Below are 17,456 nucleotides of genomic sequence, written 5' to 3' on the forward strand. Positions count from 1 at the left end.
GTTTCATATTCATAAAATTAAATGGTAACACTTTACAATAAGGTTCATTATTAAACATTAGTTACCTACTTTAGTTAACATGAACAATACTTCTACAGCATTTATTAATCTAAGTTCATGTTAATTTCAACATTTACTAATGCATTATTAAAATCAAAAGTTGTGCTTGTTAACATTAGTTAATGCACTGTTAATTAACATGAACTAACAATGATCAACTGTATTTTCATTAACTAACATAAACAAAGATTAATAAATCAGTCATTGTTGAGAAGTGGGACAAAACAGGGTGCAAAATTGAAAAAATAAAACCTTGTACTCAGACAAATTAAACTACATTTATGTATCTTATATGTATTAAACTACTGAGCTATGCTTTGATACAACCTCCCAACTTTTCTCTTTTTTAACAAAATGTGCTTTTTTAGCTTGGACTGTGTAATATCCCTTGCTGGACCGGTTTTGTCCCATGTCTCAAGAATGACTGAAATACTGTAATAGATGTATTGTTCATGTTAGTTAATACATTAACCAATGGAACCTTATTGCAATGCTTTACAAAACTTGTAAAAAGTAAAAAGGCAGTTAGAGCATATAACGTTGTATGTAAATATGACATTGTAGCATAAAATTTTATTTTTCCTTTGAATATTATTAATATATAATTTTGTATTATGCTCTGGCACTGGTTTATTTATTTATTTATTTTTTTGCAATGGTTAATTCTCATTGTATTGTTCTTGGTTATGTCATTAATAATAAAAAATAAAACAAATTAAAAAAAATATTCCACTGGACTGGAAAGGTCAATCCCACTTGATGACGTCGATCGGTTTCCGCTGTCAGTCAGTCATTCCCCTCCTCGCGCCTCCTCTACTGTCGCTAGAAGAGTCCGACTGACCGACCTACGGACTACAAACTTTCTCCTAACACCAATACCTCGAAGAAATGGAGCTGGGATTATGGAATTAAAGCAAGGAGCGCTTGCGATGGAGATTTTATTGCTGGAACTGCTGCTTTGTTGTAGTCTGACGGTGATTCGTGGTGAGTAACAGAGTTTCTGTGGAGTTTTTCCTGCGGCTCTGAGGTGTTGAACTCATTATTTCACCGCGAACAATCTGATACATAGTAAAACGCAAGAGCGCGAGACAAACTTGCGCACGGTCGGTTGTGCGTAACTTTTACGTGTTTTGTTTCGCACGGGCGTGTATTTTGATCGTTTACATATTTAGAAATGCAACTGTAGTTTTGAGAGCAAAGTTAAGTCTGCGTAAAGTTGAGCTGCTTTGAACCAAATGATAGTCTGCGGTGGGTTTGTTAACCGAGATGTGTAACGTTACGTTACTTCTGGAAGTTGAGTTGAAGCTTTAAAACTAAAATACAACTTTTTGTGATGCCTGCTGGAAGCATTTGACATGTTCGGTCGGAGTTTTTAAGCTCACAGGTCTTGTAAACTGCTCTGGTTGTGTGTTATGGAGGCCTCGGTGGTGTCGGATGTCAAACAGCGTGAAAAAGTGCCAAATTATTCAATTGACTTTTAAAACTATTTTAAAGACGGCTATTTTACCTGACCTTCGTCATTCTTGAGACATGGGACAAAACCGGTCCAGCAAGGGTAACTGCTATTAGGTTTAAAAATAAAAATATTTTCAATTTTAAATGTCATGAGGGATTAATAATAGAATGTATTTAACACAATTATCACCTTCAATTAAAATTTCTCATTATTATACCAAATCTGTGTTTCTTAATGTCCTCTCACTACATCTAAAACAGTGTGTCCACAGAGAAGGGTTCAAGCATTCATATGCAATAAAATGGATAAAAATGTTTTTTCTAATGATGAAAAAGAGTTTGTTTTATCAAAAGCAACACTTAATAATATCTGCTATCAAAGCAAGGTTGTTTTTTAATGACACATGCATGTTTAATACGATTTTAAAGTTGCGTCCCCACTTTTTGTCAACACCGTCAGACATTAAAGCATAGCTCAGTAGCTTAGTACATATAAGATACATAAATGTAGTTTAATTTGTCTGAGTACAAGGTTTTATTTTTTCAATTTTGCACCCTGTTTTGTCCCATTTCTCAAGAATGACTGATTACTGACAATTCAGCGGATAAACTAACGTTGCAATTTCAGCCAAAAAAAACACTGCTGAAGTTTATTAAGAGTAAAAAAAATAAATAAATAAAGACTGTAAGCCAGTATAAAGAGCTAGATTTTCTTGGTACCACTTTATAATAACTTTCATAACCTGAACAAACATTATTAGTGCTTAACAGGTAATTAGTTTGTAAATTAGAAAGCTGTAGTTAACAGTTAGTAAACGTTTATATGGGAAGTTTGTGTTAATTCAATAGGTTAAAATGTAGATACATGTTATGTATAAATGTTATGTCTGTAATTAACTAGTCATCATTTCTAGTTTTCCACTATATTAACGAGTTCATTTAAAATGGACCTGCAGAGTAAAAATACTCACATTTATGACCTTACAATATCATAAGGTCATAAATGCTAAAAGCATTAAAATTTCAAAAGAAAAAAGCTAAATGCTTTTTATTTTTGTACAAAGTATATCAACAGGACTGTGCTTAAATATTTATAGTTTTAGCACCATGTACTCATTATTGGTTTGCTGGGATGTTTGTATTCACGCCTAGAGAGAGAGAGATTGAACTGCGGTTTGGTGTTATTTCTGGGGCAAGGAAGTTGAACCGTGTGAATAGTTTAATTCAGATGGATTGAGTCATATTATGTGCCTCCACTCATATCTGTTTAGCTTCTGTTCATAACTTTACTCCTAACATTTACCAACAACTACATAGTCCTTTTTGTATTAGACTAGTCTTCTAGCTCATTCCAACAAACTTTATTGCATAAATAAATCTTAAGATGATGATTAGTTTCTTTTAGGCTAGCCTTCTAACCCATTTCAACTAACCTTATTGCGTAAATATTGCTTAAGATGATTAGTCTGTATTAGGCTTGTCATGTTATCCATTCCATCAAGCTTTATTGCATAATGCTAAGACAATCAGTTAATGTGCTTTCGAATTAGTGCTGGGTGGTATACCAGTTCATACCGAACCGTGTGTATTTTTGTTATGATATGAATTTTTAAAATACCGCAATACCGGTGTATGTCGCTTAAACAATGTTCGGAACGCGACACTGTTTGAAAGGGGTCCCTTTTCACTGTTGGACTGTGGCGAGGGAACAGCTGTATGTGTTACTAAGCGTGAAAGTTCCGAAACTGAAGCTGTAGAACTAATAGAACGTGATGACTGATATAAATTTTTGGTCATACCGCCCAGCACTATTTCGAATAGTTAGAAATGCTTAATTTATGTTTTCTGATATATTCCGATCTAAATGTACATGAACGTGTTCTGTTAAGCATTTTTAGTTTTTGTGAATTAATTCCTATTAAAAGTTATAATATAGTGTTACCAAGTTGTCAGAACAACATGAATCTAATCAAATCCTGTAAAAAAAAAAAAAGGTTCCAATTAGATCCAAAATGTTTTACTGCCTGATTCTGTTGGAAAATCTTTAATAAGTTCCACAACAAACAATTTAATTATCTTGTACTGTAGGAAACCATTTATATATGGGTGCTTCAGAGAACCCGTAAACCAAGATGAAAATCTAAAAAGCTGTAATATAAAGAACTTGCTGGTGCAAAAAAAAATTGATGAACCTTTATTTTTAAGAGTTAGGGAACAAAACCTACTTCTTCTTGGCTGAAATGTTCTGATTTTGGCATTATGAAGTACTTAAATTATTGCTACATTTGGCGCTTTTCCACTGCATGGTACGGCACGGTACGGCTCAGTACGATTCACTTTTGGGGGGTTTTCCACTGGGTACAGTACCTGGTACCTGTTACTTTTTTTAGTACCACCTCGGTTGGGGTTCCAAGTGAACCGTACCGTTACCAAAACGTGACGTGTAAACTCTGCTGATCACGGATTGGCCGGAGAGAATCGTCACTACCTGCGTCACTGAACTTGCGACACAAACACAAAAGAACCGCTAGATTTAAATCAGCACAGCCAGCGAAGGATCGAACGCAACTGTTTTGAACGAGCGCACCTTTTTTTAACAACCAAAAAGTTTTGTTGTCTGTTGCGGAAGAACAGATGTTCCTTTTGTTGATAGCAGAGGAGCAGATCCAGCGAGAGCTTGATGGGGCGACGTGGAATGAAAAAGTTTTTTTTAGGAGTCGTGGCAGTAGAGGCGGTTCAACTATAACGACATGTGAATAATCCCGCCCACTCTAAAGCGGTACTGAGCTGCAGTGGAAACGCAAACCGAGCCGAGCCGAACCGTGCCGTACTGAGCCGTACCGAGCCGAGTCGTACCACGCAGTGGAAAAGCGCCAATTGTTTGTATGCAGCTGCTGTTGCATTATTACAAGCTATTATATTGCAATTTTGAGAACAGACTCATGTTATTTTTCGTTGGAGTTTGGGCTTGGTGTTCTTAAATGGTTTTAGAGAAAAAACGTATTTATTCAGGTCACGTCAATAAGCGAGTGGTTCATTTGTTGACATGTCACTATGTAAGTTTGGAAATGTCTGCCAGCAAGCATCACTGCAAATGTCAGAGCCTCGTCTCTGGAGTTTTTCTAGTATTAATACAAATTTAATAAGTTGTAACCCAGGTTTTTTTTCAATTTTTTCAATTTTTGTGTATTCAAAGACAAAAGTGATGGAGTAAAATCTGTTGCATGTAATGCTAATTTAACATAAGTGAACAGCAAAAGGCCTTGTTGAATTTTAGCATAACAAAAACCACAAAACTTTTGATGCAATTGTCAAGCTCCTACTGCCAATGTCAATCACTTCTTAAGCTAATTAAGCAAGTTTGCATTTGAATGAAAGTATTTTTGGGGGGAATGTGAAGGAAATGTAACAGCCAGTCCCTATTTTTATCCTACTGTGGGTCTTGGACTTGCTGGACATTTGTGCATTTTGAATTGTTATTTCAGTTTAAAATAGTTTTAAATAGGGCCGTTGTTCACTGACGAGCTGCGCAAAACCACGTTCATATTCGCGTGATTTTTTGCGCAGCTCGTCAGTGAACAACGGCTCTGTGTAGTTAATGCTGCTCAATGTGAAAGCACGCACGTGATGGAGATTTACCGCTGATTACAGAACCGGCTTTCTGACAAGATGCGCATTAAATATCGCATGCGATTTATCGTGCAGCCCTAGTTTTAAACGTTTGTAGGCAATTTAGACCAGATAGATAGATAGATCTTTAGGTGTGAATTATTTTATTAGGATCATAAGAAGGTGTCACAGAGTTCACAGTTAAAAAAAAAACGTTTGCATACTTGTGTGTTTTCTTTAACACAATCTCTCACTTTACTGGTCACTCTCAGAAAAAAAGGTACAAAAGCTGTCACTGGGGCAGTACCTTTTCAAAAGGTACACTTTTGTACCTTTTAGGTACTAATATGTACACTTTAGGTACTAATATGTACCTTTAAGGTACCAATATGGACTGTTTAGGTACAAAGGTGTGCCTTTTGAAAAGGTACCACCCCAGTGACAGCTTTTGTACCTTTTTTTTCTGAGAGTGTTTGGTCTCTTGCTGATAAGGGTTGGAGGAAGTGAGCGACCGGTTTTGATCGTAATCAGGCAAATCAGGTAGGTAAAAGGAGATTGAGGACAGAGGAAGAGAAAGAAAACAGAGATAGTGAATGAGCTGAGCAGCTTTTCATTTGAAGCTCTTTTCCCCACTTTCCAGGACACTTCACGTGTTCGTAGACCTCTAGCCTCCTTTGTGCTCCTCCCTTCTGAAGACGGTTAATTCTGGTGACAAGCTCAGACTCCTTCAGCTGTTTCTTTGTGCTCTTTCTCTACAAAGGAGGAGCCCGGTGGGCCCAGGTGCTCTCAACTCCCCCTCCTGGCACTACAAAAGTCAGAGAAGAGTGGTAGTTCCTAAGTCATATGGGTGCTCGGTTATAGACTGGAAATGAGTTCTCCTAGGGACGTCTGTTTAGGGAGATTAGTGATCTTCACGCTGTGGTTGAAATTTATTGCTAGACTTTGACTGATTTTGTTTCTTCTAGTAAGGCACGGTGTTTAAATGTCCATTGAAACAAGGCTCGCCTTGCTTTTGCCTAGAACTCTGGCATGTTGTCTCTAAAACCATTACAGAGTTGCTGGCGTTCATCTGTTTTCCCTTTTCTTTCTTATAGTGAGCTCAGATGTGCTCTGTGAGAAAGATTTGTGTCCACAGAAGTTGTGAATTTGCAGAAACTCCTTTCAGGAGCCTTTGAGTGGCTTCTAATTATCTTTCTATACAGTAAAACCTCAGAAATCTGCCAAAAGGTAAACTAGAAAAATAAAGTTTGTTAAAACAATTGTATCTATCTATCTATCTATCTATCTATCTACAAAACATTAAATATATTAGGAGTGTGCGATATTGACAAAAATATATCTCAATATTTTCTGGGATTTTATCGATAACGATAATTAGATGATATTTTGCTGTGTGTTATTGTGCTGATATCTTAAGGACTACCGTGGACAGCTGACACAAAGTTTTTCATATTCTGCATATTCTGTGTGGTGATCTGTTCACAGCAGTGATAGAAATTAATATTTTCCAATACGTTTAAATTGATTTTTTTTTTACCTTTTATGGGCATTTTTACCTTTATAAAGCCCTTTTTTCTAAATGTGTGCATCATCTTTTCAGTCAAATTCTTAAACTGAATCAGTCAATTAGAATAATAAGTCATTTGGGCTTTTACCAAGCAAATTAAATCAGTATTGACAAAATTAATCTTTGCAATGCAGAGAAAACACAGAAGCTGCATCTGAAGTTAATAACATTTGAGCCATTCATTGCAAGTGTGCAGGATTTCCGTCCGTCCGTCCGTCTGTTCATTCGTTCTTTGGATATTAATATGATTTGTCTGTAATGGATGTCATTAAATTTATTAATCTCCAAAGACCCAGAGCAATGCATTTGAAAAACATAGAATGAACATCAAGAATGTTATTTATCCCTAAATAACCATAGAGTGAGAGAGAGTAAAAAATTATTCGTAGGAAGAGTCTTTTTTGCTGAATCTGTAGGAACCATTGACAGGCCTTTAATTTTAAATGTGTTAAATATTTGTAGTTATTAAAGTAAACCCCTAAGACTGAGAATCTACTTTTCTTGAACTATAGCCTAGCTATCCATCAGCTAATGTGTTTGGTTTAACTAACTGAAATGACCTGTAGTGAGTGATTTCGTCTGTTTGGGTAGGAGATTGTGGCATGGGGCTGGTTGTGGTTCTTATGCATCCTGCTGGTGGTGGTGGTGTTTTTTCTTGCACATTTGGACCGCAGAGGTCCGTGTGATCTCATAAAACAGTGCAGCTGTTGGGACGAGGTTATCTTTTTAATCCCCACTGCTCTGTGCTCGCCGGGGAAGGAGGTGTCAGAGTCCTCCCAGGCTCTGGTGGACCATTCCAAAGGTTTTTCTGTGCAGATGGAAGCATATGCTGCAATTATGCTGCTTAAATGACATGTACATTGCCAATAGTCCCACCAAACTGTGTAATATGTATATGCTTGAAGTAACTAGCTGATAAGAAGAAAGAATAGACCTGCATCTCCTTTTCACAGTGATTTGATTATACCTCTGTCTTTGATGTAGTTGGAAAGCTGGAAGAAAGGAGTGAAAGAGGTGGACAAAAAGATTAAAGAAACAATCTGTGGGCCAGGCAGAATGGGGACGGCCGATTATTGTTTGATGTCTGGGGTCTGTTGTTGCTTACAGCATGTGTGCTTCACGCCTCTATCAGTGTTTAGTAGACGGAGTGCTGTGTTTGTATGAAGTGTATACAACTGTAAATCATGCTAAAGTTGTGTTTACACTTGGCAAGTAATTGACACTTCCTGTGGTCATAGTTGGGTATTGAGTTTGTGATAACAGTACAGAAAGTCAAGCTTAAAGGTGTTGTTTTGGACTTGGTAAATTTGTAAAGGAACTGATGGTCTTTAATAGGAAGTATTTATAAAATCTGGCTTCTTAGAGTGTTGTATGTGGCAGTTGCAAAATATGCATATGCGTGTTCTTAGCAGGAAGCCACTGATAGTTAAATGACGTGACTAGCTAATACTGAGCATCTGGCTTAAATCTCCTTTTCCTTCAGTTCTTATTTCTTCCATTAGCTAAATAAAATGTGTATACATTAGCTAAATAAAATGTGTATACATGAGTGTATAGTTTATGTTATTTAGGTTCAACCTTTTAAACTATTTCATTTGGGGCTGGCGATTTGTTTTTGTTGTTTTCATAAACTTTTATAATTTTTTGATAATATTAATTTAATAATTTTAATTATATGGCTATAAAACAAACTATATTGCCTTCTGAATCCACATCTGTGAATGATTTATTTATAGTTGCCTATAGCTGAAAGGCCTTATGTTATCCCAGCTGGCCAGTGATTCATAAAGTTAAATGTGATGACTCTGAAATGTAGGAGATCTGTGGTGGTTCTCTAGCACCTTTTTTTTCTCAGCAGAGGAGCTTTACAGGACACATACATGCTGGTTTTCCTTCCTGGTGGTTGCTGATAAAATAACCCTCAAGCCAAAAATTGCTGCGGTGTTTGCTTTTAGATAACACCAAATCACATATCGTGCACTGTTTAGTCTCGTAAGACTGCTTGCTTAGTGGATACCGGCCTGGGCAGAAAGCTGCGATCACATGATGGAAAATGCCACTTTAGGACCGTTTGAGATCTCAAAATAAGGCAAGAATTGCTGTTACTTTTGCTCATACTTTAGGTTGGCCTCTAAGCAAACCTCTAATCAAAGGTATTAAACTTTTGCGCGTAACTCATTCTGTAAAGTTTGTGCCACAGACATGAATGATATCTGAAATCGTGTGGTTTGTTTAGGAGAGGTGTGCTATTCCGTTTCTAAATGATCAGACTTACGACTTTTACAGGACATCTGATAAAATGGGTGAGGAAAAAATCCTGCACACTTGCAATGAATGGCTCAAATGTTATTAACTTCTACTTCTGTTTTTTTTTTCCCCCCTTCATTTTGATACATCCAGGCTAAGGCTTTTATGGCTCATATAGTATGATGTAGGAGAATATGGATCTCATAATGGAGGAGGAAAAACACCTCAGTTTTATTCAAAGGCCCAAACTGAGCAAAACAAAATGCAGTTTTATGCAGCTGCTGATTTTTATATTGAAATTATGATAGCTTGTAATGTAAATCAATGAAATCATTATAACAGTATAATGCATACAAATGTCCGTTGTCACTCTGTATCTCCCAGTAATATGTCTTAGTAAAATTATATTTAATGCTTAGTTTTATGATCAAAGCTCTGTAGTTTTTTTTTAGGCGAAATATATGATGCAATGCAATACAATGATGATTGAGAGACAAATAAAATCATCATATTTGAAAATTACGATTGAACATGATTTTTCTAAATAATAATAATAATAATAATATAGTTAATCAAGTAAGTCTGAGTTGCTTCAGTCCAGCAAGTGTTCATCTTTAAATGCTACTAACAATATAAAATACTTTATGAAGTAAATATTTCATAGCAGAAAGACACATAACCTGAAGGTGGACAGTTTTTGAATGATACCAAAAGGTAAAAAAAAAAGTATAAATCAATCAATCAGATGACAGAATGCGTGTAGTAGATTGTGTACAACAGGTTTTGCAAAGTTTTTGATGATGTTGATAATTTAGAGGCCTTAAAAATGTGTCTACCAAATAGTGTTGTCACGGTACCAAAATTTCAGTATTCGGTACCAATACCAGTGAACGGTTCTCGGTACCAATTTCGGTACCAAAGCAAAACACAAAAACATGCTAATTGAACAACATTTTTATTAATAACGTTAAACAAAAATTTAATGTACAAAACCAATGCCATTCTTTATACTTATTTAAAAGTGTTTCAAGTTTTCCCACAAGTAATAAAAGTAAGAAATACCGGGTCTTTTGACAACACTACTACCAAATATGACACAGTAGGCTTTATATGGGTAATATTGACCTATGAGGAGTTTTACATTTTATTATTAATAGCATCACCCTGAATAACAGAAACCCGCAGTTACTTATTGATGGTGATATGGCTCTTAGTAAGTGGCATGCTGGTAAACCACAGCAGGACGTCCCAACCCTCAGCAGCACTATCACTAGTCCTTGTGTCTGCATCTAATGACATCATATGTCCTCTCACCCCCTGGAAGTTATTGACTGCGACGTGAGTGGCACTTGCTGGCACATGCGGACGGGTGCGAGGTGCCAACTGGCGGTGTCCGTGGAGATGTCTGGGTGCCAAAATGAAGGGCAGACATTTCCGTTGTTTCGTCTGCTATTCATTCCCTAGAGAGTGTCACATGTGCCTCTCATTTAACGCGATGAGTTCATGAAAAACACTGATTATTTAGAGACAGGGAGCCTGGGTTGCAGCAGACAGACGGAGTGGATTACGAAGCACGTTTTTTTGAAATGGCAGATTCCTTGGTAGCAGAAATGCGGAGTCATAGGCCTAATTTGTAAAGAAAATGTTATTGTCTGTTCCTCATTTTTAATAATGATTTAACCCAGTTAGGGCTGCACAATTAATCTAATTTCTAATCGTGATTACAATTATGGATGCCACAATTACGTAATCGTTCAAAGCGGCAATTAATCGTTCAAAGTCCACTTATGTTATTCTGCGTGCTTAAGATGCGTTTTTTTTCTTTCTACATGTTATCTTAAGGGTTTTTCCCATTATTTAAATTTTAGTTTTAGTATAACATTATAATACCATTCATATTTTTACTTTTTTATAATTTAAAGAAGAAACCAATCCGATGTCAATAATCGTTCAAAGCGGCAATTAATCGTTCAAAGTCCACTTATGTTATTCTGCGTGCTTAAAATGCGTTTTTTTCTTTCTACATGCAGGGTTCCCACGCTTCTTGAAAGTACTTGAAAGTACTTGAATTTCAGACATATGGATTCAAGGCCTGGAAAGTACTTGAAAACAAACATAGGTCCTTGAAAGTGCTTGAATTCAATTTGAAATAAATTTTGTTTATGGCGCTATTTAAAAAATTGTCCTATATGTTCTGTCAAAGACCGAACAAGCGGCACTAATGATTGGGGGTGGAGATGGGGGAGCGCGAAAAAAAAAACATGTGTTGACGCGCAGCCTAGAGACCTGAGCGGTACAGTTTTCTTAAGCCCGCTCCCGCTGAATTTCTGACCATTACCGCCCACTCGCTCCTTATTAAGGCAGGGTTTTTTTTGCGGATAAAATTAGCCAAAAAAAAAGATTTAACTCAGACTGAGAAGTCAAAAATGATTAAATCCCCATGAGAAATATTAAAAACGAATGCAATACAGAAATGTCAAAGTTAAGGCATGACCATTGGTCAGCAAAATGCTCTTAAATAGCCCCTAGACCTCAGTAATCGTGAAAAAAGCCAGGAAATTTCAGTTTTGACAATATGGGACCTTTAAAGAAGAAACCAATCCAATGTATAGTTGACATTTGAGGCTTAATACTATAGAAAAGCACTAAAGGTTTTTCAGTTAGAGTGTTTTCAGCTTGTTTATTTTCATATAAAAATGCGTCATGCAGCTGCATCAAACAATGGTATAAACATTGTGTAAATTGTGATAATCATAATTAATAATCGCAATTACAATTTCAAGGGAATAATTGACAATTATGATTTTTGTCATAATGGTGCAGCCCTAAACCCAGTGAAATGAAATTACACATATTTTTGGTCACATCTGAATTTTTGCCACCAGGTTCTCCCTTGCTGCTCTTCGCCAACCGGCGGGATGTCCGGCTGGTGGACGCAGAGGTGGGCCGGACAGAGTCCACCGTGGTTGTCAACGATCTTGAGGATGCGGCCGCAGTGGACTTTCTCTTGTCAGAGGGCCTGATATTCTGGACGGACGTCAGTGAAGAGGCCATCAAACAGACCTACTACAACCTCTCTACTAACTGTAAGATCAGTGTGTTGTGGTTTGGAATTACTGTCAAGGAAATTACTGTAGAAGGCAATCTAGACATTTTTTTCTGTTTGTATTTTAAAATTTTTAAAGGAATAGTTTATCTAATATTTTAAATATATCTAATATATTTATCTAATATAATTTTAAATATTTTTGAGAAAAGTCTCGCAGGGATGTGATTTTTCCGTATAAATACGTATTTCCATAATATCCGACCTCTGAGGGATGACCCATGTGATTCACGTAGATCTGAGGTTTTTTTTTTCGTTCTTTTTTTGGGGGGGCGTTTGTTGGTATCTCGCGCGCTGTCGTCGTCATCATGTTTGAATTGTGCGCGGTATTGCTCATCTGGTGCACCGTCGTCGTCATCCAACCGGACAATTGACGCCTTCAGCATTCTGCCTCATTCAGGACGACTGAAATTGCAAAACTGCATTATTTTTAAGACCTTCTTTTTTGTCCTTGGCCAATCACATGCCTGGTCTCGGTCACACTTTATTTTAAGGTCCAGTTCTCGCTATTAACAAACCATTAACTACGACTTTTGCCTTAGACTCCTAATTTGCTGCTTATTAATAGTTAGTAAGGTAGTTGTTAAGTTTAGGTATTGGGTAGGATTAAGGATGTAGAATATGTTCATGCAGAATATGTGCTTTATAAGTACTAATAAACAGCCAATATGTTAATAATAGGCGTGCTAATAAGCAACTAGTTAATTGTAAGAATTGGTCCCTAGACTAAAGTGTTACCAAAGTCTTTTCTGCTCACCAAAGTTGCATTTATTTGATCAAAATACAGTAAAAACAGTAATATTATGACATATTATTACAAAAAACTATTACAAGAGTTTTTATGAACTCTTTTCTCTTTTCATAATTTTTTAAATGTTAAAATTTATTCCTGTTATGGCAAAGCTGAATTTTCAGCAGCCTTTACTCCAGTCTTCAGTGTCACATGATCTGTTATGATCTATATATATTTTTTGTATGTCTAATAACAATTACAAATAAAAATAAAAGTGGTGGGATCTTTGACGAGAAAAGTAATCTAAAAATGGGTGAAAATTAAAATTTTAATTAAATTAAAAATCCAAAATCAGCAGTGAAATATTTAATGTTGACAGACACTGATACATATGCCATTTGGCATAATTTTTCAGTCATGTAGGACTGTATTTTAATATTAATTCATTTTTGCGAGCAGCGACCCTACTGTTGCACAGCAAAAAATGTTGTATCATTATCTGGAGGCAAAATTAAACATTTGAGGAATGCTTAAACTGATAATAGTGTTGTGGAACTGAATGGAGGCCTTGTTTTTCAGCTATGAAGGAGGCCACACTGGGCAGAGGGCAGATGGTGGTGGTATCAGGTCTGGATTCTCCTGATGGCTTAGCCTGCGACTGGCTCGGACACAAACTCTACTGGACCGACTCTGAGACGAACCGCATCGAAGTGGCCAACTTGGACGGCACCTCTCGCAAGGTGCTCTTCTGGCAAGATCTCGACCAACCCAGGGCGATAGCGTTAAACCCTGCTCATAGGTGAGTCCCTTCCACTCTGCTCTCATTTCTTCTTTCTCTCATCCCCATCCTCCATTCCACCCTTGACCCCCAGCGTTCATTAATGCGTGGCCTGGTTGTTTATTTATAGGCCATTAGAACTCCACCCCCCCCAAAAGGGAGATTGGGATGCAACATAGCAATCAGGCTGTTTCCTGTTGTTGTGTGGTGTGTAGATCCTGCATGACAAACCTTCACTCTTCTGGTACCGTGTGTCCAGCCCGAAGTAGATTCCACTTGTGTGTCCGCTGCGACTTTGCTGGCGAGTTGGCGTGTTTATATGCAACATGTAACTTGAGTTCTGAGAGATCGCTCTCACTCACATTACTTAAGCCCTGGCTTAGCGTGTACACACGTACTTGGCTTGAGACATGTTAGGTAATGTGAGTCACTGTCTGTGCCGTGTCTTATAGTTGTGGGATTGTAACAGTTTTAAGAATATATCTTAAGTTTTTTATGTATTCTTAAAGTCCCCCTGTAGTCAAAAATTTGATCCTTTAAAACTCATCTTTGATCATCAAAATGACATATTTAAATGTTTTTTCTTGTGAAAATAAATTAGTCATGCCTTAAAATAGATTGAATGTAACAACACCCTTGAATGAATATGCAAATTAGCCCCGCCTCCACTCAGTCACACCAGCCAGCGCCTCCTGATCCACTGAACTGTAGTAACAAAATAGCTTGAATGCCTCCACTCAGTCACACACCAGCCAGCCACCATGAGCCAGCGCCTCCTGATCCACTAACTGAACTGCAGTAAACGTGATACAGTGGCAATGGCAAGAGGAAATATTGGTTTAATTAAGCCATATGTGTTTGAACCAGAAATAAGCTGGTATGCTCAACATAAGCAAGGAGACTGATGGCTAACTTCGTGAGGTAACATTATCTGTTTGTGCTGGTTCGTACACTGATAATGACTGATAAAAACTACAATGGATACTGTAACATTCGTTAAATTTACTTACTTGACGATGTTGTGTCCTGAAAATGCCTTGAAGACTCAAATGCAGCCAAGTTTGTGATTCCAAATCGCGCCCGCGAGAGGTGCGCCTGACTCCGGGCTACTTTTATACTGCTGCCGCGGGTTATTATTCAAGTTAGCGGTTCTAAATACAAATAAATAAGTGCTAACAGCACATGACATCGTGAAAATAGGGGGAAATATTAACAGTTAGCGAAACATCTACAGAAAAAATATAACTGTTACCGGATTAACCTGGCTGCCTTCTCACTAGACCCTCTGCTTTGCAGCACAGTTAATGATATGCTAAGGATAGGATCCCTTGACGTGATTGGTTATTGAATTTTGTGACGTAGCAAAAAAAAAGTTTCAAACCGCGTTTCTGTGACTGCCTTTGGGAAACTACCGTTTTAAGAAGAAAATACTCAGCAATGGTGTTGATAGATACATTGGCACATGGTTTGTCTAAAAGCATATTAAAAACACCACATAGACAAATAAACAACAATTTTCACCACAGGGCGACTTTAAGTTTTAAGAATATCAGCAAATTAAACTTTTTAAGGCTTTTTTTTTGTCTAGTTTTTGTCATGATTTATCAGATATTTAGTAGTGCAGTTCACTCCTGTTGTCTGTCAAATACAACAAAATCAGTTATAATAATAACAGTAATATTACTTGTATTAATAAAGTAATAAAAAAATATTTTATCATTATTCAAATATTGATTATATTTTCAAATACTGTATTACTGTATTTTATATATATATATTTCTCTCTCTCTCTTTATATAAATATATATGTATATATACACAAACTGATGACAAAGCTAAACATGTATAAATGAAATATATAATAAATATATATTGAATGTATTAAAGGACTAAATATTTAATTAAATTTAAATGTAATAAATATATAATAAGTGTAATTAAAATTACTCCTTTACTAAAGTAATCGCTAAATATAAGTTACATATAAATATTTATTTATATATTTATGTCCAATGTCAGTTCACATACAATTCGCAATCCCTCCCCTCAGTCACACACCAGCCAGCCATGAGCCAGCGCCTCCTGAACTGTACTGAACTGTAGTAAACGTGATACAATAGCAATGGCAAGTGGAAATATTGGTTTAATTAAGCCATATGTGTTTGAACCAGAAATAAGCTGGTATGCTCAACATAAGCAAGGAGACTGATGGCTAACTTCGTGAGGTAACATTATCTGTTTGTGCTGGTTCGTACACTGATAATGACTGATAAAAACTACAATGGATACTGTAACATTCGTTAAATTTACTTACTTGACGATGTTGTGTCCTGAAAATGCCTTGAAGACTCAAATGCAGCCAAGTTTGTGATTCCAAATCGCGCCCGCGAGAGGTGCGCCTGACTCCGGGCTACTTTTATACTGCTGCCGCGGGTTATTATTCAAGTTAGCGGTTCTAAATACAAATAAATAAGTGCTAACAGCACATGACATCGTGAAAATATGGGGAAATATTAACAGTTAGCGAAATATCTACAGAAAAAATATAACTGTTACCGGATTAACCTGGCTGCCTTCTCACTAGACCCTCTGCTTTGCAGCACAGTTAATGATATGCTAAGGATAGGATCCCTTGACGTGATTGGTTATTGAATTTTGTGACGTAGCAAAAAAAAAGTTTCAAACCGCGTTTCTGTGACTGCCTTTGGGAAACTACCGTTTTAAGAAGAAAATACTCAGCAATGGTGTTGATAGATACATTGGCACATGGTTTGTCTAAAAGCATATTAAAAACACCACATAGACAAATAAACAACAATTTTCACCACAGGGCGACTTTAAGTTTTAAGAATATCAGCAAATTAAACTTTTTAAGGCTTTTTTTTTGTCTAGTTTTTGTCATGATTTATCAGATATTTAGTAGTGCAGTTCACTCCTGTTGTCTGTCAAATACAACAAAATCAGTTATAATAATAACAGTAATATTACTTGTATTAATAAAGTAATAAAAAAATATTTTATCATTATTCAAATATTGATTAGATTTTCAAATACTGTATTACTGTATTTTATATATATATATTTCTCTCTCTCTCTTTATATAAATATATATGTATATATACACAAACTGATGACAAAGCTAAACATGTATAAATGAAATATATAATAAATATATATTGAATGTATTAAAGGACTAAATATTTAATTAAATTTAAATGTAATAAATATATAATAAGTGTAATTAAAATTACTCCTTTACTAAAGTAATCGCTAAATATAAGTTACATATAAATATTTATTTATATATTTATGTCCAATGTCAGTTCACATACAATTCGCAATTTGTGTGTGTGTGTGCATATGTACCTATGTGCATATATATGTATTTATGTATACACATATGTCAATATTTATATTTGAATCAACATTAATACTATAAGAATGCTATTATTTTTTATATTTATAGTATATGTTCTTCAACCTTACTTTTTTGTTTACATTATACATAAAGCATGTATGTGTGTGTGTGTATATATATATATATATATATATATATATATTAGGGCTGCACGATTAATCGCATGCCTCTAAGGGTCAAAAACCTTAAAAAAAAATAAATAAATAAATAAAACAGCACCTACACCACATGTTGGTTGGGAGGGTTTCAAGAAAAAAAAATCAAGAAAAGAAAATGCTCTCATCCAAAACAATCCCCAGCATATTCTGTTGTCAGACACGACTGGAACTTCAAATGGGACTGGCTTCTATGGTCAGATGTAACTAAAAAATTAGCTTTTTAGCAACAAACACTCAAGATGGGTTTGGTGCACACAGGGATAAAAAGTACCCCATGTGTACAATGAAATATACTGCTGTATTTTTAATGTTGTGGGCCTATATT

General features: G+C 36.0%; 1 protein-coding gene across 1 annotated transcript in view; it reads left to right on the top strand.

Moving 5' to 3' along the window:
• Positions 1–895: 895 nt before the first annotated feature.
• The window catches only part of LOC107701817 (low-density lipoprotein receptor-related protein 5-like), a gene marked incomplete at its 3' end in the record, with an annotated part of 76,729 nt that continues 60,168 nt past the window's right edge, over positions 896–17,456 (top strand). Inside the window, exons 1-3 of the mRNA XM_016503942.1 lie at positions 896–1,044; positions 11,824–12,024; positions 13,357–13,576. Of these exons, the coding sequence (XP_016359428.1) occupies positions 963–1,044; positions 11,824–12,024; positions 13,357–13,576 (503 nt within the window). The remainder of the gene's footprint in view (positions 1,045–11,823; positions 12,025–13,356; positions 13,577–17,456) is intronic.

Source organism: Sinocyclocheilus anshuiensis, unplaced genomic scaffold (genome assembly GCF_001515605.1).
Source record: "Sinocyclocheilus anshuiensis isolate Anshui unplaced genomic scaffold, SAMN03320099.WGS_v1.1 scaffold729, whole genome shotgun sequence".
Classification (NCBI taxonomy): Eukaryota; Metazoa; Chordata; class Actinopteri; order Cypriniformes; family Cyprinidae; genus Sinocyclocheilus; species Sinocyclocheilus anshuiensis.